This window comes from Barbus barbus, assembly GCF_936440315.1.
Source record: "Barbus barbus genome assembly, chromosome: 44".
Taxonomy (NCBI): Eukaryota; Metazoa; Chordata; class Actinopteri; order Cypriniformes; family Cyprinidae; genus Barbus; species Barbus barbus.
The window spans coordinates 18432707-18456908 of NC_136722.1; the positions used below are offsets into that span (position 1 = coordinate 18432707).

Below are 24202 nucleotides of genomic sequence, written 5' to 3' on the forward strand. Positions count from 1 at the left end.
TTTCTGTGATTGCATCCTTATTTATTGGCACAAGTGCGTTTTTGTTTACCGCTCAAACATCACGGATACTGTTCGTGAGCGTTTGATTTCTAAAACAGCATTTACTTTAATGCCACACAGTTTACTTTCAACCCCGATCAGCTCACGTGACATGGATTAAGCTCTTGTTTTTAATCGGCTTATGTGGGAAATACATGCTAAATAAATGCCGGCATATTGTTGGCACATGCAATATGGGCAAAGCATGAAACATGACCGACTGGCTATAATAATGCAAACAATAGCGAAGAGAGAAAAAGAAGCGTGCCATCATTCTTCATTGTACCAGCTGCATTAGAAGGGACGCGTTTTCATAGCGCTGGCAATCCGTTAAATCGCTATGACAAAACCGAGTAGACCTATTCTGGATTTTATTCTTTTCTTTTCCACGTCCTGCCTGGGCGATTATACGGCAGGCGTCAGGCAAAATCGTGGAGATCTACTGCAGTCAGATATCAGCACCCTCTGGCCTCATTGAGGTCTTGGTTTATTTACTTTGGAATCGGTGTCATAGACGTCAATACTGTGTATGGGAACTGAGTTTACACTTATTCAGAGAGTGACGATGCAATGTTCTTTTATTATTATTATTATTTTGTCTGTTTTTAAAAAATGAAGGAAATAAGTCTTAACCTGTTCAGAAGCTTTAGTGTTGCCATTTCCATACAAGCAGAAATGTTTCCCCATTCTGAAAAGAAAAAAAATGTGCACATAACTTTCAACCTGTGAAGTTATTTCCCTTTTTTTGTTGGAAATCTGGACTTATGTGAGAGAGTCTGCATGGTGTATGTAAATATTGTTGGTTAGAGAAAAAAAGACAAAAAACAAAATTTATTTTGTATGGTGCAGGTGTGTTTGAAATTCTGTTTTGTACACATGATTAAAGGTATTAAATTACACTTTTATAGAAGCCTGCTTTGGCCTACGTTCACAAAATATGGTGCAATAAAGTGCTTTGATTGGTAAATTTGTCTTTTTAAATTTGCAAGACAAAAAAAAAAAAACTACCACCGGTTGATATGTTTTATTTATACATAGTACTGTTACATAATGTAATGCAAGAAATGGGGAAACGTTTACACCACATTTTAATTCGTGTGCACATGAAAGACAGGTGTTTGTATAGCAGACTTCTCACTGGGTGTCGGAAATTCTCAGTAGTCATTACTCTGTCCGCATAAATATAAGTTAAAAAATAAATTTTAAAAAAGGGTTACTTGCAATTACAAAGTGGTGTCAAATTACCCTAGAAAACCAAAAAGGAGACATACTGCATCACCGATGACACACAAGAACGTAGATTAACGCAGAGCCCAAAATAAGGTACACACAACCTGGTTTCATGCACACTGGAATGGAACATATTACCGTTATATCACAAATATTTTTTTTTCCATTACAGGTCGACTTTATCAAATACATAGTTAATGTGTTCATGAAATGTACATATGCTAACGTGCAAACGTCATCAGTCTCGGTTAGCGGCAAACAGTTATTTACATGTAGTGCAACAGTGAGGTTGGGAAGGGAGGGAGAAAGGAGGAGAAATGTATCAGACGTGATTTAAGACGCATCCAGAACTTCAGAGAGAAACAGAATACAAGTTCACGCAGATATGGATCTGTGCAAAAACATTAGAGAAGAACCTCGTGCTCCCGAAATCCTTCAGCTGATTGGTTCTCGACATAGACAAATCTCAAAAACTCTCTAAAGATAGATCTGACCTCATTTGTACTTAAAAATTTGTTATTGCAATAATTAAAGAAATAATAATTCACCTAAAAATTCGAATTTTGTCTCTTACTCAGCCTCATCTCGTTCCAAACCGGTTTGACTGATGTTCTGGCGAAAAACACAAAAGGAGACGTTTCGCCAAGTGTCCAAGCTGCTCTTTTCCATACAATGAAAGTGGATGTGGACCAGCATTTAAGCAAGCCATACAGGTTTTAACCATTTGAGGGAGAATAAATGTTGGCAGAATTTGAATTTTTATGTAAATTATCCTTTTAACTTTTTTCTTAGATCAAAAAGTGCCACGAAAGGTCATTTTTAATGATAAAACCCTATAGCGATCATTTATGATTGTTTAAATTACACTGATCTCTGTACAATCTCAAGTTTGATTAAATTTTGCTATATAACGCGATCGTGATAAATTTCATTCTATCTGGGAGCACTGGTAACAAATATGCCCACCTTTACAAACCTCACTAAAGATCCCACTCTGCAAAGATTTAGTACACTTATGCCTGGTTTCACAAACAGGGTTTAGACTAAGCCAGGATTAGACCATAGTTCAATTAGGACATTGAAGTGAATTTTATAAACGTGCCTTAGAAAAACACATTACTGGTGTCCATCTTGAGACAATACAAAGGCACTGATATATTTTAAGATCAGTCAGTGCAAGTTTCTTTCAGTTGAAACAGCTCATACTTACATTTTAGTCTGGGACTAGGCTTAAGACTTGTCTATGAAACCGGGGGTTAAGCTACAGGAATGGACCCCAAAATTAGCACATAAATTAGTTTTTTTGTTAAAAATTAAAAGGCCTATTTAAAAGTGTAACCATGAAATGTGCATATTCATTAATGGAAGATTGTATCATTCAGACAGACATGACCTGCCATCTTTAAACCCTGTTCCCAAAAAATGACACATCACAACCACTAATAAAAACCAACCGTCGAGTTTAAAAGCACCAACTTCACTCAATGCAGGAGGCGGACATGATTCGCTTATATAAAAAAGTAAAATATCTACATAGCTTCAGATTAAGTTGAGTTTAAAAAGATTACTAGTACTTCACATTTCAGCTAGTCTGTATGCAAGCAAGGCTGATTTCCGTCATACAGCAAATAAAAGGGTAAAAACAAAAAGGAATACGCAATGAGATACCGCTACAATCCAAACATAAAACCATCTCCACAAGGGTCGTGAAGTCCCGCGCTGGCTGCCTTGTTAGCGTTCACCGCAACTCGGCAAAATGTTCTGGTAAAAGTGTTCTAAGAGCTGGGGTTTAAAATGCTGGCTAAAAATCAAGAATCCACGGGCAGGGGGAGGGTGGTGAGTGCTAAAATCTATCCAATAGCGTGGCTCGTGGATGGGTGGATTTGAGAGGAGGGCGTGGCCAGCTGCAGCTCATCTCTTCCGGCGGCAGGTACGTTTGTGATCGGCGTGCCAGTGCTCCTGCTGGCATTTGATGGAGCAGTACGACGTGTTCCAGCAGCAGTGATACATCGCCTCTTCTTCACAGTTATAACACTGAAAGACGGAATAAAGAGAAAAATGAGATGCTACAAGACTTGCACACAAGAGTTTTGTTCATTGAAATATAATCATGGATCATCATTCTTATGGTGCATTTCCTATTGAAAATAAATAAATACAGTCTGCTTATCTGTTGAAGGGGACATTCTCATTCTAGAAAGCAACTGATTGGACAAAAACCTGTGAAGTGCTGAATGAGTCATCATTATCTTAGGTTTGTTTTCCCAGTAAAGTACATTTATCTGCTAAAAAATGAGTTTGTGTCAATGTTTAGGAGCACACTAGCAGATTAACCTCAAAGCTAACATGGACTAAAAGCCACAAAACTCTTATTTTGAGAGGTTATGTTTAGAACTGGGTGTGGATGACCTAAATCTTGTCATTTCATTATAACAATGTCACGATATAGTTATTTTGCTAGAAATAGTTACAATTTCAATAAAATGTAACAATCTGATAGCAGAAACTAATACCAGACTAAGTAATGTAAGAAAAAGGTTTAAGCAATTAGACAACACATTTTTATTTTTTCATTGTGAATTAAATGCATTTATCATTAATTAAAGCTTAAAAAAATTATTAAATCAAAACCAGTCGAGTGTTTAATTATTAACAGACGGAAGCACAACCCTTTTGACTTTTTACGTTCAACTTTACATTCACTTAAGGCATAACAATAGGTTACTGTTCGTAACCCCGGTTCTCTGAAACATAAAGTGGAGAGATCCACCTATGGGAAGGGCATCCGCCCCTGACCTCTGCAGAAGCATCCAATTGCACCAAGTCTGGCTTGACAGACAGAAATGCGTGCCCAATGCCAAGTAAGGAACCACCCCCTTACCTAACGCATAAAGGGACCTGCACACGCAACCCTTCCTCAGTGAGCATATTCGCTTCTCGTGCAGCAAGCGGGGCAAACTTGGTGGATCTCTGCACTCGATGTTTCAGAGAACCGGGGTTACGAACAGTAACCTATTGTTCTCTTTCATCATCTCGTGTTCGAGATCCACCTATGGGAGATATGGACAGCTCCCCGGTTGCCCAATACACTCACAGTGAGGCCCTGACAGCCAGAGGATGGTCACCTGGAAAGATGGTGCACGACACGTCACAAAGCAGCAACCCCGCACGAAGTGCACAAGCCACATTGACCATAAAGGAATGCCATGTGGTAACATGCACACCTAAAGTCTGACAATACACATCATGAAGGAATATGAAATGTATATACATATTCCCTTTTTTTTTTTTTTTTGAGGGGGGGGTATGGATGGCATGCTTAAAAGACATGAATAACCCAGGCTGGATAACCCAGGCTAAAAGGTGTGACGGGTGTAAATGCACAAGGCTAAGAAGAACCCACACCTAAGACAGAATGAGCTACTGGGGTCTGGGTATCATCGAGCCAATAGTATCTGACAAATGTATGTGGAGAGGCCCAGCTTGCAGCGGCACAAATGTCCTGCAAGGAAACCCCTCTAAACAGGGCCCAAGAGGCAGCCATGCCTCTCGTGGAATGTGCTCTGAGACCCCCTGGGGGCCGCACTCCCCTAGACTCGTACGCCAACGAGATAGCTTCTACGAGCCAGTGAGAGAGGTGCTGCTTAGAAATGGAATTCCCCATGTTTGGGGGGGGGGGCTCCAAGAAATAAAGAGCTGGTCGCTTTTTCTGAAAGGACTAGTCCTATCGATGTAACCCCTCAGGGCATGAACAGGACACAAAGCATTCAGCCTCTGATCCTCTTCAGAAAAGAAAGGGGGAGGATGAAAGGCAGAAAGCTCAATCACCTCACAGGTGAATGCTGGAAAGCATTTAGGCATAAAGGCAGGGTTAGGCCTTAGAAAAACCCTGTATCCACTGAGAGAGAATTTAGTGCACAAGGGATGAACTGAGAGTGCATGAAAAATCACTGACACTCTTGGTGGAAGCCAGTGCCAGGAGCAGAGCTGTCTTGAAAGACAAAAGCTTAATGGAGATATCTCCCAGGGGCTCAAAAGGTTTTTGAGACAACACCTCCAGCACCATGGAGAGGTCCCATTCTGGGACTGCTCTTCTAGTGAACGGAAGGGAATGGCTGGCGCCCTTCATAAACCTACGAATAAGGGGATGTTGCCCCACTGTAGTGCCATCAAACCCAATGTGACATGCAGCGATAGCCGCTACATAGACCTTAACAGTGGAAAAAGACTTCCCACCATCGATAAGGTCTTGCAAAACCCCCAAAATATCAGAGACTGAGCACTGATATGAAATCAATGGGTTTTTTCGCGTGAGGCGAAAAGATCGACGGCTGCCTGGCCAAATCTCTTCCATAGTAGACTCACTATCTGAGGGTGGAGGCACCAGTCTCCGTAAAGTGGGTTCCCCCTCGACAGCAGATCTGTGCCCCTGTTCAGGACGCCCGGGACATGGGTCGCCCTTAACAACAGAAAGTACCACCTGTATGATGACGAGATAAAACCCACTTCGTGAACGCCCTCATTCTCAGAAGGCCCAGAGTCAGGAAATGGGTAGCCGCAGCCATGAGACGCAGAGATCTTTCAGATCGACCGGTGTAATCCAGTTGTTCTTTTTTATAGAACGTAGAAAAGAGAGCCGTGTGTTAACATTCTGAAATTGTATTTCCTCAAATGTTTGTTCAACACTCTTAGATCCAAGATAGGACAGAGAGCACAGTCTTCTTGGGGACCAGAAAATACAGAGAGTAAAACCCCTGTCTGCTCAAGTACCACGCAGACCGCCATCCCTTCTCGAGAGGAGAGGAGATTTCGTCTTTCCAACTGTGCTTTTTTGTTTCGGAAAACACAAAGGGGACAGAGCCTTTATTGAGTGTGTGAGAGGTGATTTGTGCAAACTGTGAGGTGACAGTAGTTGAGCACTTTTTATCAGTGAATTTCCCACCAGCCTTCGAACTGGAAACTGAGGGGGAAAATTTTCTGTGGGCCACACCTGAACCTGTGGCCTGTTCACAGTGAACTGAGGGTGGGCACCCAAACGAGGGAAAAGGGGGCCCTCGGGTTGAGAACTTCCTCTTCTTGGGTGGAGGGGGAGAAAAACAAACTTGGGTCCAATGTGTTGGCAGCCTGAGAACCTAGGCCAAGAGACCCCCGAGAATGAACCTCAGGTAGGCCTCTTCCTCTTCCTCTTCCCTTCCGAAGGGGTAGAGTTGGGGGGTTTATTTAGCTGCGGCCGCAGCGAAATATATCTTATCGTTAAGGTGTCTGGCAATCGAGGGTTCGATGGTGGGGGGGGCAGACCACACGATGCCATGTCTTTAAACTCTAGACCCATTAAGCCATGTTTAAGATCAAGCGGGTCCATTCAGTAGTGGCGCATGCGTTTCACGCAGGCAGGGAGTATAGGCAAGAGCTGTTTCCTAGGGCCGGGTGGGGGCCCTGGGAGTTTACCGTCATATACATCCCTCACTTGATTGGCTGCGTTCTGGAGAGCCAGCCATTTGACGTTGAGACGAGCGGCCGCTAGCTCACACACCTCGAGAAGTATAGCGTGCTGTAACACAGCAGAGCCGCTAACCGGGGGAACTTGGGCAGACAGAATGGTATCCTCGTCGTCCAAGCCCTCGAGTAAAGCGGGATCCTCGTCCTTGCCTGAGCCGTGTGGCTCATATTCCAGTGAGGAAATGCCAGGCAGGATTTCCTCAAGTAAACTCTCGTCAGACTGGTCAGCCCAACTGAGAGCAGGCATGCCCTGGGAGGCCCCCAGGGATGCAACGCTTTCACACGCTCCGACATCCGAATCATATTGATCATCTGCGCTCTGGGTAGAAGCAACCTTAAGCCAGCGACGAAGAAGCTTCTTCGGAAGAGCGAAGCAATGGCTGCAGTTTTCCAGGAGCGAAAGAGCTTCTTCCGCGTACTTAAACCCCATGCACACCACGCAGAAAGGATGAGAATCCCTAGTGGCGATGAGAGAACCACAGGCGGCAGGGCATGCACGCGACTGCGAGTCCGAAGGGTTAGCCGGAGTGGAGGGTTTAGCCTTATCCATTGAAGAGAGTTAAAGGCGTAGAAGCAGGCGGGTAGCCTGAGAAAAATAGAGGTCGCGAGCGTGGGTGGCTTGCAAACCAAGAAACAAACAGCGACTAACCGTAATAGCCTGAAAATCACGCCTTGCGAAGGCTGATCGGAGATATGTCCTCCTGTAGACTGTTTAGTGAATTTTTTTCAGAGGTCGCGAGAAGCGAATATCAACTGTGGAAGGGTAGCGCGTGCAGGTCCCTTTATGCGTTAGGTAAGGGGGTGGTTTCTTACTTGGAATTGGGCACGCGCTCCTGTCTGTCAAGCCAGACTTGGTGCAATCGGATGCTTCTGCAGAGGTCAGGGGCGGATGCCCTTCCCATAGGTGGATCTCGGACACGAGATGATGAAAGAGAACCCACTGTGTTTACGTGAATACTTGCCAAGACTGACATTTTGAAATAATTGCGTATATTTCACAGTTCAGTCTCAACATGCAGCGAAAGAGAAAGTCGCATGCTTTAACAGGCAGCAAAACGCGCAAAAAGAACGCTTCCTGTCAGCGTGCGAGACTGCGAGTGACGAATGCAGTTCTTTATCGGAACATAATGTGCTTTTATCAACTCGTTTTAATATCAATGTCATCCCGCTCTTTTTTTCTCATTCATCCGTGTTTGATACACGGATGTTACAACGATATAAACATTATAGCAATATCACGTTCTACTGGACAAAATCGTGGTTACCTACAAGGTATTGTGTCAGAGCCGAGAGCAGCAAAAAAAACGGGTGGTGATAGTTTTCGCAATGTGTCATTAATCAGGTTAACCAACTGAGTTCATCTACAGAGGTACAATACAACCCCAGACACATTATTGACATTTATTTCCTAATTCTGCCCTCAGAGCTGCAATTTTTCCCAGAAGACAATTTTGGAGTTCAGGTGAGTAATATGCTGGAGAACCATTTCTCATCTCCTAGCAACACGTAAAAGCTATAAATAGATTGTAAATACAATAATATAGTGGGTAAATTAGGGCTTCTGGGGAAAAAAATCTTAGAAGAAAAATAATGCTCAAATACTTTTGAAGCTGCCAGGAGGAGATGCTCTTTAACAGACCATGAGTCACATTTGAATGAATTTTACCTAATTTTTGTAATATTAGCAATCATAATGCATTCAAAGTCTGCATACTATTTTTCATTCCAGTGTCTGTTTATACCTGGTGGAACAGTAGCTTATAAAACATTCATAACTTTTTTTTAATGCAAATATTGAATCGGATCAGTAACTTTTCAATAATGAGGGAATGTGCAAAAATACAAAGTTTTGAATGTTACAGCATTACTACATTTACCGACTTTTTATTCATTAAAAATTGAGAAATTCTTTGACATTTTAAAATTTACTTGAATATATTACATTAAATTAATAAGAACAAATAATCTGACTGCTCAAAAACAGTCTCCATTTTTGAAACCTACATGTTAATTTTGTAATAAATAAACATAATTTTCCATGCTGCAATGGTTCATCAGTAGGGGTGCAAATATTAATGTTTATTAACAAAGTTCAGTTCAAAAGCATTCACAAAATACAAGGAAATCTAAAAACATTTTACAAGTGTGTCCTTAGATCATAAAAAAATCTGAATAAACCAGGTATGGTTGCATCTTTTTATAAAAATATATTTTTAAATATTCATTAAAGATTAAATGTATATTTTCATAGTTTTGACAGCTTTTCATAAACTAAGCATTTTTTACTTTCTCTTCCTTGTCAAAATGGACCTGAATGCAATATGATTCGACTGTCCGGTGGTTCTAACAATTTGTATCTACACACACATAAGATCTTCTGAAAGTTCACTCACCCACTGCTTCTTCTTGGTCTGGGAAATAAGTTGTTTATGCTGAGCTACCATCTTCTTCATCTCCTCCATGAGCTCCTCTTTGCACTTCTCCTTCACCTGTTTGCACTTTCTTTCCATCTCAGCCTGCGTGTTGGACACCGCTTTGTTCACCGCCTGCCTTTTCTCTTCCTCCATCTCCACTCGCAACTGTAAGGACGACCACATTGCTGAGTTTGCTGCAATTTTCCCCTTTTTCCACCAAAAAGGGTGGCTTTCTTGGAGGAAAAGGGGTATCTTGTATCTGGCCACAAGAGGGAGCCAGATGTCAGTCCAAAATGAAAGAACGTTCCTCACCTTGTCCAGAGCCTCTTTCAGAACGCGTTCAGTTTCCCGCTTGTTCTCCGCTTTCATAATTTCTTTAACGTCGCTGAAGATCTTGGTGTATTTGTCGTGGCACATGTTTTGGCAGCTGCCCTCGTTGACCGTCTGAGTGCTTCGGTGTACCATGCGAGGAGCTGGTGAGGAAGAAGAGGAAGGCGAGCCAGACTTTTTGGTCTGGGTGGAGACGGACATACGCTCAGGTTGATGTGGAACAGCTGTTGGGATCTCTTGACTTGAGCTGACGGCTTCCATCTCAGGCTCCGGTTCCTGATATAACAGCAGGAGATGGTAAAGGTGACGTACACACATTTAGCTATATCACATCTCGTTCAATAAACGCATTGCATTACAAACCTCTTCTTTGGGCTCAGCTACTTGGGAACGGCGGCTCTTTTTAGCTTTGGGCTCTTGGTTGCCTTTTGACTGTCAAAAACATAAGAGAAACAGATATTAAATAAAGCAAAGCCAATCTGGCTTATTTCAAAATTCAAAGTGCTCACCTGCTCGTTGGATGTGGAGGAGATACTTGACTCCGCCTCTTCCTGTCTGTCTTCCTGTCTTTCGTTCCTGTCCGACCTGTCATGCTTCTCTTCCAGCTTCCCCTTCCAGGTTCGGCCCTCCCTCATGAACCGCTGGTGGAGCTCCAGCTCATCACATGCCTTCTTCCACCCCGAGCTGCGCTTCACCTGCAGCTGCTGCACGTTAACTGTGATCTCCTGGATGTTGTCGGAAGGAATCCATGCTCTGCAGCAAAACAGACACAAGCCTGCTGGTTTCACAAGCTAGTTTGCCCACATACAGATCTACACCAGGTCTACAATTAAGTCAGTCAAATCTAGATTTCAGTAGGGCTGGGTGATACAAAAATCATTTTTAGACTTTTGACATTAATACACACATTATTATTCATATACACACATACACTGCATACAAAAGTTTGGGCTTAATAGGATTTTTAATGATTTTTAAATGGGGTCTCTTATGCTCATCAAGGTTGTATTTATTTGATCAAATACAGAAAAAAAAAAAAGTGTAATATTGTGAAATTTCTAATATGGGTTTCCTATTTTAAAATATAATTTATTTCTGTGATGCAGCGCTGAATTTGATCCTTCAGAAATCATACTAATATGCTGATTTATTATCATTGTTGAAACTTGTGCTGCTTAATATTTTTTTTGGAACGTGTAATACTTTTTTCTTTGATTATTGCAAATATGTTGTGAATATGAGATATATCACCCAGCTGTAGTTCTGAGTCAATAATCTTGTTTAGTTTAGAATAAAGCTTCTGAAGTCTTATGTTTGCTCTTTTAAATTCAATATTGTGCATGTTCCTAATGTAACCTGAGGCTCACCTTTGGTGCTGGTGACCAAAGAAGCGAACATCCACCTGATTGCCCTCCCTCTGCATCACCTTTGCAGGCCAATAACCAAAGCCCTTCATCCTGGCCCACACCAGCTCATGAGTCGGACTCTGATCGCAGACAAACATCCTTAAGTACATTCACAAATCACATGTAAATCTGCAGGAATGAGAGTGTGCGCGTCTGTGCTTACACATGGGTAACAGAACCAGTTGTCGGGTCGTGCGTTCGAGAGATAGAAGCAGTGTCTGCACAGCAGTAACTCGTTCAGCTGGAACAAATAAATAATTGCGTAATTCATTGTTCAAAAAGTGCACAAAATCTTTTATCCATTAACATAAGAATGTTGTCAAAAATCGAAACGGCAAAGCTTAACTATGTTTATCAAGTGCCTTAAACAAGCTTAAAATTCCAACTGTTTGCTTGGTCTGACCTCGTGGCATGTGTCGTTGTAGAGAAGTCTTGCAATTTCGGTCTGATCGCTGTTGACTGTTGACAGAGAATGTGGAATTGGTCAAGTTGACACTTGAGTGAAGTGCACACAAGCGGTTTCATAAATCACACTCATGACTGTGGTTCATACGTCTCACCTCCATGCAGAATGGCTGTGTTGTGAACAATAAGCCGAGCGTCAGCCCTGAACTCCTCAAAGCTCTTGTACTTCCCCTCTGAGATGTTCTGTAAGGGAACAGAAGATACACGAGAACATGCAGAGGCTGATGGGACATGATCTTTGAGTTGTTTCTACTAGTGTTTGGTCTGCGTACCTCTTGTATGTTATCCACATCCAGAGGTGTGTGGATCAGTCTTCTGTACATGGGTTGCTTGAACTCCTTGCCTCTCTTGTGCAGGTCCACAGCCTGAAAGAAGATCAGATGGAAGAAATCTGTTTCACATTTCAACAGAAAATACATGTGTGGGACAGGCTTGATTTCTACATGATTTAAAGAGGAAAAAGTGAGAAGTGAAAGTGTGAAACCCACCCTTTCCTTCATGCGTCCAAGAATGAACTTCAGGCATGTTGTCATTTCCTGTTTGTTCAAATTCTTCCTTTTACTGCCCTGTTAGTAAAAATCACAACAAGAAACAAATGACTCAACCACAGCATTATCTGATGTAACATATTCTTAAAATGCATTTGGGGGTTTAATAGTCATTTCAAATCTGCAAGTTCAAAAGTTTTTTTTTGTCTCTTATGCTCACCTAGGCTGTATTCATTTGATCTAAAATACAGCAAAAAACAGTATCAATGTGAAATATTATTACAATTTAAAATGACTTTTATTTGAATATATTTTAATATATTCTTAAATTTCCGTCTTAAATTTCATCCAATCTTCATCCTTCAGAAATCATTCTAATATGCTGACAGATTCTAGTTCTATCAATAATCAGAATAAAATTCACTTAATAATGAAATTTGATGTTTCTAATAATCATATTTTTTCTCCAAATAAAAAAAAATATCCTAAACTATAAGCTGTTGCCAAACAGCATAACAATTTGGCATATTAATGTAGAGTGTTTCAGTCTATTTCAGTCAGAATTTTAAATCCAAACTGAGCTGGGTTTTCTAAGGGTCTCTCTATACCCACCCTACAGATGCCGCACTGCCAGTGGGAGGTTGTGTCCCGTGGCCGGTGGTCTTCAGACAAACAGCGGAGGTGGTAGACGCGGAAACAGCCGTCACACTCTAGCACGTCTCCAGGAAGATGACACTCAAAACAGTACCAGTCATGACTTTCTGCTTCCCAGTCCTGAAACACACACATTATAGTAATGCACATCCCCGCCCACCTGGGCCACCACCAAGCTCCTGGGAACAAGACCACCAATCCAGAAACAATTAATCTTTTCATGACCTGAAAACAAGATCTTGACGAAATAGACTTAAGATCAGGCCTCTTACTCTGAAATGTTTTTAAAATGTGTGACTAGAGCCCCAAGAGTCTACTAATATATAGCATTAGTAAAAGCACCACCGACATGCAAAATGTCAATTTGGTTTTATTATATTTCTAAATATATTCCATCCAATTTATTAAAATATTATCTATATATACAGTGCCCTCCAAAGGTATTGGAACAGTAAAGACAAAATTGCTCTGTTGGCTGTGGAGTCAAGACATTTACAAATATGATTAAAAGATGAATATGAGACAAAACTACAGAATGTCACATTTTATTATTGGGTGATTCAACACATATGTTTTACCAGCTAAGAAGTTCAGCACTTTTAGAGTTTCATCCCTCAATCTGATGTGAGCATAAGTATTGGGACAGTTGCCTCACAGGTCTTTCAAAGTGATCAGCTGTGTCCTATTGCATTAATTCTTCAGATATTAAAAGCAGGGAATGTGTCGTATCAGTTATATCCATTACTTCTGTATTCTGAATCTTGCATTCAATGATGACACACAAACCAGGATGAAGACGAGGGAGCTGACTTTGAGAGAAAAGTAAGCGATTTGGATGCTAAAAGAAGAGAGGAAGTCAATTAGAGCTATAGCAAAAACAAAGGGCATGGAGAAATCAAGAGTTTGGAAACCACCAGCGACACCAGCAACCAACAACGACCTGATCGGCTGAGAAAACAACAGTAGTTGATGACAGACAAATCATAAAATCTGTGAAAATGAACCCTAAAAGACGTGTCTGTAAAATCACCAACAACTTCCAGAAAGCTGGGGTGATGCTCTGACAATCTACTGTCCTCAGGAGACTTTGACACAGAATTACAGATGCTACACAGCAAGATGCAAACCTCTGACCAGCACCAAAAATAGAAAGGCAAGATTAGAGTTTGCAAAAAAGCACAAAGGTGAGCCAGGTTTGGAACCGTGTTTATGGACCAATGAGACAAAGATGAGCCTTTATCTAAGTGATGGGAAAGCAAAAATGTGGAGAAAAAAAGGGAACAGCAAATAATCCCAAGCATACAGCCTCATCTGTAAAGCATGGTGGAGGTGGTGTCATGGCATGAGCATGTATGGCTGCCTCTGGAACAGGCCTTCTCAACTTTACTGATGACTTAATGTATGATGACAGTAGCAGAATGAATTTGGAAGGGTACAAAACCATCTTGCCTACCAATATTCAAGAAAATGCCACCAGATTCATTGGGAAGTACTTCATATTGCATCAGGACAATGACCCAAAACACCCTGCCAGTTCAGTCAAGGAATTTATAAGGGCAAAGAAATGGAAAGTCTTAGATTGCCCAAGTCAATCTCCAGATTTAAATCTGATTAAACATGAATTTCACCAGCTGAAGAGGAGAGTAAAGACAGAAACTCCCCAAAACAAGCAACAGTTGGGATTGGCTGCATTAAAGGCTGGGAAAAGCATTTCAAAGGATGAGACCAAGAGTCTGGTGATGTCTATGGGTCACAGACTCACTGCTGTGATTGTGCACAAGGGATCTGCAACTAAATAATAGCTTTTAATCTTTTATATCTGCCTTATGTTCAACTGTCCCAATACTTAAGCTCACATCAATGAGTGGGATGAACTCTAAAAGTGCTCTTATTTTTATTTGGTAAAACATACGCGTTGAAACGGCTAATAATAAAATGTGACATTTTGTAGTTTTGTCTAATATTCATCTTTTAATCATATTTGCAAATGTCTTGACTCCACAGCCAACAGAGCAATTTTGTCTTCACTGTTCCAATACATATGGAGGGGACTGTATATATAATTTTTTATCAACATTTGAAGCTAAGAGAAAACAGAGTATGAGGGCTGCTCTTCAATAATTAGCAGTTTTTCCAAAGCACCAAGAAAGCAAAAATATAAAACCCACTCATTAGTTATAATAATGAAACAAAGTTAATCAAAAGATCATAGGTGTATAATATGTTTGATATTATGAGAGGAGCATAAGAATGTTACATTTTTGCATTTTGGTTCAATTTACATGACTATTTTTTATGATTCAAATTCAAATTACATGCTTATTAACAATACATGCTTTACACTGGAATTAGTTAACACCTGGATCAAGTCTGTTTAAACACTTTCAGATACTATAAAAGCAAAGAAAATACCACCATATATTTGAATTAAATGGCCATTTAAATCAAACCTTAAACATGACAAAATGTTCTTTAAAAGAAATGGTGAGCAATCACATTCTCACATGCCACGATCACATTGACTGTATGTTAATGCTATCCTCTAAAAATATCATCAATCTACTGCACACACCTCAATACACACCAACACACACCAGAGCCATTCCACCATATTCACTTTTCTGGATACAGTACAAAATCTGCATTCTTTAACCAAAGCTTTACTTCAGAAAATGCAGCTACTGTCTGCAAATAGTTTTTATTCTTACCTTTAAAATGGGTCTAAACCAGTGTAAGAAGTTAACAGGGGTTTGAAGCAAAACTGCTAATAGAGTGACAAAATTCACTTTAAATATCCAATATTTTTTTAATTCACAAATATAGATTCCTAATTATTCAGATCAAGAATTTCTGTTAATAAATTAAATACCTTACGCATATACAGAACAAGCACTTATAAATATAAAAAAATGCAGAAATCAGCTCTGAATGTGCAAATATTGTCCTTGAATGGATAAGTTAACTGCTGACACTGGTCTTTATCCCTTGTAAACAGCTTGTTAACTTGGCAAACACAGGTCTAACTGGTTCTGACACCGAACTGGTCTTGACATTGACATACAAATCTTGCAAAAAAACAATCTTGATTTGAAAACATGTAAGATTAATGTGTGTGAAGCATACGCACATCTTGGAAAAGAGCTTCAGAAGGCAGAGAGGGCTAAAGAAGAGAGAAATCACTAATAATGAGCATTCAGTGACAAAACAAGGCACACAAAACCTCACACAGCACAGCACTGAAGTAAAACGAAGCTTGTTGATGTCAGCATATCTGCAGATACCAGTATAAACAGTGTGTGTTATCATCATATTTTGATTGACTGTTAAATAGAACGTGCATTATTGATTTAAATTTCATGTAAAATTTTAAGTCTAAGGCTACACAGAAGCTCCTTCAATTCAGCTGCTGTCCCATGCACAGGTTACACATATTATTAACTAAAGGGCAGATTATGTTGTCAATTAAAGAAATTACAGCAACTGGACGTGAACATACCTTGCTTCCCTCTGACATCTGCTCCTGCGATTGCAAGTGATCCAAAAAACATAGTTTAAAATCCTAATCTAAGAGCTGGGTTTGGCTGAAACTAACCACAGGCGCTCCGTGTTAGGGACTCGCGGGTGGGTGTTTGGTGTGAGATATACCAGAATACAGCACACAACAACATAAATATTCATCTACACTGCTAATATTCAAATTCATAAATATGCTTTTACATACACTAGTGTTCAAAACTTTGGGGTCAGTGAGATTTTTTAAATGTTTCTGAAAGATGTCTCTTATTCTCACCAAGGCTGCATTTACGTATATGATCAAAAATACAGTAATATTGTGAAATATTATTAAAATTTTAAATAACTTTTTTTAACTTGACTATATTTTAAAATGTAACTCATTGCTGTGATGGAAGCCATTTCTTCAGTCTTCAGTGTCACATGATCCTTCAGAAATCATTCTAATAAACTGATTTGCTGCTCATTTCTTATTATCAATGTTGAAAACAGTTTTGCTGCTTGATATTTTGTGGAGATATATATATATTTTTCAGGATACTTGAATGAATAGAAGGTTCAAAGGAACAATATGTCTTTGAAATAAGAAAAAGTGTTTACGGTCAAAATTTATTCATTTGAATAACATTTATTTATTTTAAACTGACTCCACACTTTTGAATATGAGTGTATGTAAAAAGGTCTTTCACACAAATAAGCAAATATTAGTGATTTTTTATTTTTATTTTTTTTAATGAGGGCCACACATATAGCTGATGAAACCTAGGACAGGAGTGTATATTCCTAGCTATAAGCCATACCCAAAAAAAAAAAAAAAACAGTGCTTCCTTCAAACATGCTCTCTCACACAGCAGAAGAATGTCTTAAAGTCACTGAAACATCAGCATCTACCATCACTAGTGCATACGGAGGAAGTTTACAGCTATTATCTCATTGTTGAGCGTCAAAGTCACTTTATCAACTCGTTTTTTTGTTGCTTTTTTTTGTTCCATGTAAGCTGAGTAACTAATCAAATGTCTTACTGATGGTCTTAAGAAGTGCATGGCTGTGTTAACGCCAGCAGCTTATCTACATTTTGAGCTCTTTATTTCATTTGATTAATGTGTAGTAAAACCAAGCCATGTTTACCTTTAACATTTTTATCTAGGAAGCATGTAGATAAAAGTATGTTATGTTTAAAATAGACATGCTCTGGTTTATGTCTCACCATCTCGTCTCCTGGAAGCCAGTATCCTTCCTGTTCGATCCCGGCCTTGGAGCCTTTGCAGCCCACTGTGAGCGTCTCCACCACCAGACCGTCTTTGACAGCCAAAACTAGCTGCCTTGCCGTGTCTTTAGGGTGCATCCCATACACACGACTTAAATATCTGCACCAAAACATGCAACACCATCTCTTAGACATGAATTCAAATGCATACATTGATATTATTAGTAAAGTTAGAAGAATTAAAGCAATTACTTTGAGATTCTATCCATGTTTGCGATTTGTTTCTGATTGCGGATGACTTCGATGGCCGACCAGACATACTGAACCACCTTGGGGTCCGCTTGCCTCTTTTTCACCACCCTCGACATTGTGGCCAGTTCCAACCTAGAATAATTCAACCAGAACAAGTCCTTGAACAAAAACGCACGCTTCCCACAATAAGCAAAGTACAGTCTGAAGAGCTTAGGTGCTTGCATATAAAACAGCAAAATGCAAATATTTGTTAGTTTTGTCAGAGACAGCATCAAATTACACACCATTTCTCTACAGAGTGCCTCTCCTTGTGTATCTTTGTCATTGTGGACAAACAATAGATCTTCACAGAATATGGCACCAATGAATAACATAACTTCATCATTAATTCTCCATCTTAAATGGACTCTAAACTCTCAGTTCTCTTTATAAAGAGCTCCTGCAACTATAACCACATGTAAACCTAGGGCGGAAATTCTTTCAGGATCGTCATATACAAACACTAACCAAGTTAAACATTAATCTTTCTAATAAAACTCTTAAAAACTGTTGTGTTGATGTCAAAAGATATTGAAGACGACACGTTTCTCTCACTATCATTACAGAATAGCAGAGATTTACAGAGTCAAAATGACATGTAGAAAGCAGATCCAGTTCTATAATAAAAACCCTCAGCAGTATTCATTCTGCAGTCTGTCTGCAGTATTTTAGGTCTCTATGTGGCACGAAGAACAGATAAAAATGACTGTCACATTTATTGCTGTTGTGCATACTGTAAGTTATAGCTACATAATATAGCTATTTATAAAAATACAGTGCCCTCCAAAAGTATTGGAACAGTAAAGACAAAATTGCTCTGTTGGCTGTGGAGTCAAGACATTTACAAATATGATTAAAAGATGAATATGAGGCAAAACTACAGAATGTCACATTTTATTATTAGGTGATTCAACACCAGTGTTGGGGAAAGTTACTTTTAAAAGTAATGCATTACAATATTGCGTTACTCCCTAAAAAAGTAACTAATTACATTACTTAGCTACTTTTTATGGAAAGTAATGCGTTACGTTACTTTTACGTTACTTTTGCGTTACTTTTTAAATATGAGCAGGGCTTGATTGTTTTTAATACAAGAAATTACATTAATACAAATGTAAAAGCCCTGTATCTTGTGAAGGAAAAGTAAATTCACATCTGTAAAGTAAAACTCAGGATGAGAAGGTTTAACACTCTTCGGCAATAAAAAAAAACAATGAAGTACATTTGTTAGTTTATCTAAAGTCATTTTTGCTTATTAGTATGGTCGAACTGGATCATCAAAGGTCAGCAGCAAAGACGTTGGTTAATAAAATGGGATTAGATACATTTGTGTTCTTTAACATATTTAATTATTGCAGTTTGCGTCATATTCTGAGTTTGCATTTCACTGTTTTAATTCATTTTGATGAATACTAAATCAGTTTTTTGCGAGTGGGATGAATTCATGCACATTCACATTTAGATCTATAGTAACAGCATGCTCACACAGCGCACTGTCAGTCAATAAATGGGGAAAAAGTAACGGAGTGTCTATTTACACTAAGTGCAAATAGCCCATCTTGTTGGCAAAGGCCATTTACACTAACTCCGCCCACTAACGTGTGATTGGGTTAGTCAACAATAAAAAAAGTTAATTTGACATCAGTTTCAGTGGTATAGATGGTAAGGCGTATGCTTTTTGACGCGATCGACCCGAGTTCGACCCCACCTTTTGCCAAACATTTTTTTCTCCCTTTTCAAATCTCATATCGCATCAGAAAGGCATTTATTTTCAATAAAAATTAAGGAAATAATCAAAAAGTTTAAAATAAAGTATCGGGTAGGGTTAGGGTAGGTGTAGGGAGGGCTTTATTGTCCCAATAAGGTGGCATCCATTTAATAAATTTGAATTAAAATTATAATTTACACTCAGTACGTTATTATTGCGTACTGTTTTATAATGTACTACAATACTGAGGTGCCGATAATTGCCACTATTTGCAATAAGTAGTATAAATAGCAGAAAATCTTGCTATTTTAACATAGTGTAAATAGAATCCATCGCTATTTGCACTTAGTGTAAATAGCATCTGTCACTAAAAAAATATGCTATTTGCACTTGGTGTAAATAGCGTCTATCGCTATTTACACTTAGTGCAAATAGCCGCTGCCAAAAAGTAACTGGCGTTACTTTTTTGAAAAAGTAACTCAGATATTTTCTTGTAAATTTAAAAGTAATGCGTTACTTTACTAGTTACTTGAAAAAAGTAATATTATTACGTAACTCGCGTTACTTGTAATGCGTTACCCCCAACACTGTTCAACACATATATGTTTTTCCAGCTAAGAAGTTCAGCACTTTTAGAGTTTTATCCCTCTATCTGATGTGAGCATAAGTATTGGAACAGTTGCCTCACAGGTCTTTCTAAGGGTGCTTTCACACCTGCCTCATTTAGTTCGGTTGAATCGCACTAGAGTTCGTTTTCCCTCTTGGTGCGGTTCGTTTGGGCAGGTGAGAGAGCAGCAATCGCACTCGGGTACGCACCAAAAGCGGACCAAACAAGCGTACAGAGACCTCCTTGAAGAGGTGGTGTCGGCACGCTTTCAAACGAACCCTGGAACGGTTCGTTTGTGATGAGAAAGCAATCCGACCCAACGGACCAAGCGTTATCATAATTCATAACGGGAAATATGCTATATAAAAAGCAGCAGTCAATGTCTTTTGTGTCTAGCAGTCAAGCGCTTTGAGTACCCAGAAAAAAAAACTTTGATTTTGTTAGTGAGAATATTTGTTATTGCAGTTGAAAACCAAAGAGCACCTCTTCATATTAAAATGTTGTGTAATTTAATTACTATTAATTAAATTCTCTGCGCATTACAAGAATGCTGTCCTGACGAAGCCTCGATTCCCTCTGGCTGTAACTGCATTATATATATATATATATATCAATCTTGATGAATGACGCAGAGGAACATAAACAAGTTAACTCTGACCAATAAGAGGACAGCTTTACTCACATGTGACTTGCATAAACACAGTTTGGTACGCTTTGCAATGTTGCCGTGTGAAAGCGAACCGAACCAAGAAGAAAATGCAACAATGTAACAAATTAATCCCTGTTTCGGAACAAAGCAAACGATCTACAGGTCTGAAAGCACCCTAAGTGATCAGCTGTGTCCTGTTGCATTAATTCTTCAGATATTAAAAGCAGGGAATGTGTCGTATCAGTTATATCCATTACTTCTGTATTCTGAATCTTGCATTCGATGATGACACACACAAACCAGGATGAAGACGAGGGAACTGACTTTGAGAGAAAAGCAAGCGATTTGGATGCTAAAAGAAAAGAGGAAGTCAATTAGAGCTATAGCAAAAACAAAGGGCATGGAGAAATCAAGAGTTTGGAAACCACCAGCGACACCAGCAACCAACAACGACCTGATCGGCTGAGAAAACAACAGTAGTTGATGACAGACAAATCATAAAAGCTGTGAAAATGAACCCTAAAAGACGTGTCTGTAAAATCACCAACAACTTCCAGAAAGCTGGGGTGATGCTCTGACAATCTACTGTCCTCAGGAGACTTTGACACAGAATTACAGATGCTACACAGCAAGATGCAAACCTCTGACCAGCACCATAAATAGAAAGGCAAGATTAGAGTTTGCAAAAAAAGCACAAAGGTGAGCCAGAAGAGTTTTGAAACTGTGTTTATGGACCGATGAGATTAAGATGAACCTTTATCTAAGTGATGGGAAAGCAAAAATGTGAAGAAAAAAAGGGAACAGCAAATAATCCCAAGCATACAGCCTCATCTGTAAAGCATGGTGGAGGTGGTGTCATGGCATGAGCACGCATGGCTGCCTCTGGAACAGGCCCTCTCAACTTTACTGATGACTTAATGTATGATGACAGTAGCAGAATGAATTTGGAAGGGTACAACACCATCTTCCCTACCAATATTCAAGAAATGCCACCAGATTCATTGGGAAGTGCTTCATATTGCATCAGGACAATGACCCAAAACACCCTGCCAGTTCAGTCAAGGAATTTATAAGGCAAAGAAATGGAAAGTCTTAGATTGCCCAAGTCAATCTCCAGATTTAAATCTGATTAAACATGAATTTCACCAGCTGAAGAGGAGAGTAAAGACAGAAACTCCCCAAAACAAGCAACAATTGGAATTGGCTGCATTAAAGGCTGGGAAAAGCATTTCAAAGGATGAGACCAAGAGTCTGGTGATGTCTATGGGTCGCAGACTCACTGCTGTGATTGTGCACAAGGGATCTGCAACTAAATAATAGCTTTTAATCTTTTATATCTGCCTTATGTTCAACTGTCCCAATACTTATGCTCACATCAATGAGTGGGATGAACTCTAAAAGTGCTGTTCTTTTTATTTGGTAAAACACGTGTTGAAATGGCTAATAATAAAATGTGACATTCTGTAGTTTTGTCTCATATTCATCTTTTAATCATATTTGCAAATGTCTTGACTCCACAGCCAACAGAGCAATTTAGTCTTTTCTGTTCCAATACATATGGAGGGGACTGTATATATATATAAAGGATGAAGAGCTGAAACTTCTTTTAGGCTGCAATTGCACTTTTATTGATTATTCTAATGAGTTCCCAAGAATACAAACAAGACACTCATTAATTAAATTACATAAATAATAGTTTTGACGGTAAAGACATTAATCTAACACCTATTTTTACATTATGTAAATAAAGCTTTGGTTAATAAATGTTCTAATTTCAATAAACACCTCAATGTGTGGAAAGAACACAAGTACAACGATATAATGTAACACTATAGTATTATTCATGAGGGGATAATAGGAAAAAGTCATTTGCATTTAACAACAAATTGAATAGTGCACTTTTTATGTTTAGAAGTTTTTGTTGCGGTTATACTGACTCCTATTGGCCTGGATGCATTAAGTTTGAATTCCAAATACAAACCTGGCTGTTATTACCCTTTTAAAGCACCTTGGCTGAAAGCGATATGCAGTAAAACATTGTTATTATAATTACTAGCAACTTGGTCACGTGACGTTAACATGGCAGCACCCATGAGGTGGCGACCCACTCCATGTAGAATAAAACAGCTTTCGTGAAAGCCTTGACATATCTAGAATATTCACCACATGCGTATTTGCATCATTTAAATACTATTCATTTATTTATGCATCCACATTTTTAGTTAACATAATAATTCACTGAGTGCGGTTTTAATGTCACCAGCGAGACCTGTTCGCTTTATTGCGCAATACATGCGCAGAAAGGATGGGAACCGATCGCTTCCTGATCGAATGTTACTACAGCAACGTTACAAGTTTTTGTGACAATCGTAACTTTTGTTCACACTGTCACAGCGTACGAAATGTTGCCAGTGATTTTAAAACCCCCGCAGATGGCTACAGAGCCCACAACAGCTCATGTGATCCACAACCCGAGTGCTGGAATGCACAGCGTAAAAGCATTTAAAAGCCGATTATATTAACTAAACGATCAAAATAACGTAATTTCAAAAGCCACGATGACTTTGACAGCTGTCGGTCTTATCAGTGATCAATAAAACACAGTGCAGGTCCCGCTTTTCGGTCACAGTAGCTGAAAGAAATAACAAACGGGTATCGAAGAGTCGCAAAACTATAAACTAGATGGCAAAGTAAACGCGCGAGCTGTTTTTGACACGCGCTAAATGTAATCGCACCTTAAAGAATCGCGATTAATAACCCAATCAAATTGCAAATGGAGGGAAAAACCTTCATAGGTGCCTAGACATTCTTGTTGGTTGGTGAGCTACATGGACGCCATGTTGATATCCCTCCCTCGCTTCTAGACAAAACCAACCAGTTGGGAGTGGATTTTCTGTTCCTCTTTGCTGCGAATGTGATGAACTCGACCCGGTTTACGCGCTAACTTACCGCTGATCAAACGCCTCGCCGTTCAGTCTCACTTTAGGATGTAACGCAGTGCTGGTTACATTTGTGTTTCCGGAGTTAAATGTCAGAATTGTGGTTGGTTGGAGGAGCCCAGCCACAGTTGAGAGCTCGGAGGGGGTAAACACACACACATACAGTCACAGGCTGTGGGAGAACTCTAGTGGCAGGACGCAGGAGTTGCGCGCTTTAGTTTGCTTCTCTCACCTTGAAGCTCTTTTATTCCAAGCCTTACTACACAATAGTAGTTTTTGTGTATTCTCAAATGTAACATTCCAAGCAGAACTTAACTTATATAATGTAACATCTCCGTTTGATATGATGAGCACATCTTCTCAGAAATGTATTTATTATATATCTATAGCATGTTTTGGGGCTTTGCAGGGACAGATGATCAAATATTATATGAGCGGTTTAATTTTCAATGTAGTTTATTGGTTTGCAAACCTATTACTAAAATTTGAAATATGTCTGAATCAGGGTTAGTATCACATAAAAACATTAAAAACTTGAACGTATTTTATTTCAGCTAGTTGGCAACATTTTTCATTTTCGTTAAAGTATTGAAATAAATAAAACTAAATAAACTAAAACTAATAAATACAAATTAATAAAACCAATGTAGACATAAAATGAACAACACAAAACGAATAAAACTTTAAAATTAAGTTAAAGTTAACACAAAATGTAAAAATTGAAATTAAAGCAAAATAAAAGTTTACGCATTTAGACTTCAGT

General features: G+C 39.3%; 1 protein-coding gene across 3 annotated transcripts; it reads right to left on the reverse strand.

Moving 5' to 3' along the window:
• Positions 1 to 1048: 1048 nt before the first annotated feature.
• LOC306863027 (zinc finger MYND domain-containing protein 11-like) lies at positions 1049 to 23602 on the reverse strand. Of its 3 annotated transcripts, none has more exons than XM_079406176.1 (17): positions 23450 to 23602; positions 17498 to 17629; positions 17246 to 17405; positions 16022 to 16045; positions 15653 to 15685; positions 12484 to 12704; positions 11872 to 11949; positions 11656 to 11748; positions 11479 to 11566; positions 11322 to 11377; positions 11082 to 11159; positions 10880 to 10998; positions 10022 to 10265; positions 9876 to 9944; positions 9495 to 9788; positions 9162 to 9347; positions 1049 to 3303 (listed from the first exon to the last, which is right to left on the reverse strand). In XM_079406176.1, the coding sequence occupies exons 6-17, from the start codon at positions 12673 to 12675 to the stop codon at positions 3181 to 3183; spliced, it is 1620 nt and encodes a 539-aa protein (XP_079262302.1). In that variant the 5' UTR covers positions 12676 to 12704; positions 15653 to 15685; positions 16022 to 16045; positions 17246 to 17405; positions 17498 to 17629; positions 23450 to 23602; the 3' UTR covers positions 1049 to 3180. The 3 variants fall into 3 exon arrangements, with proteins under 3 accessions (XP_079262302.1, XP_079262300.1, XP_079262301.1); XM_079406174.1 differs by having other exon boundaries at positions 12484 to 12645; positions 23450 to 23600; XM_079406175.1 differs by having other exon boundaries at positions 12484 to 12645; positions 23288 to 23457.
• Positions 23603 to 24202: the final 600 nt, after the last annotated feature.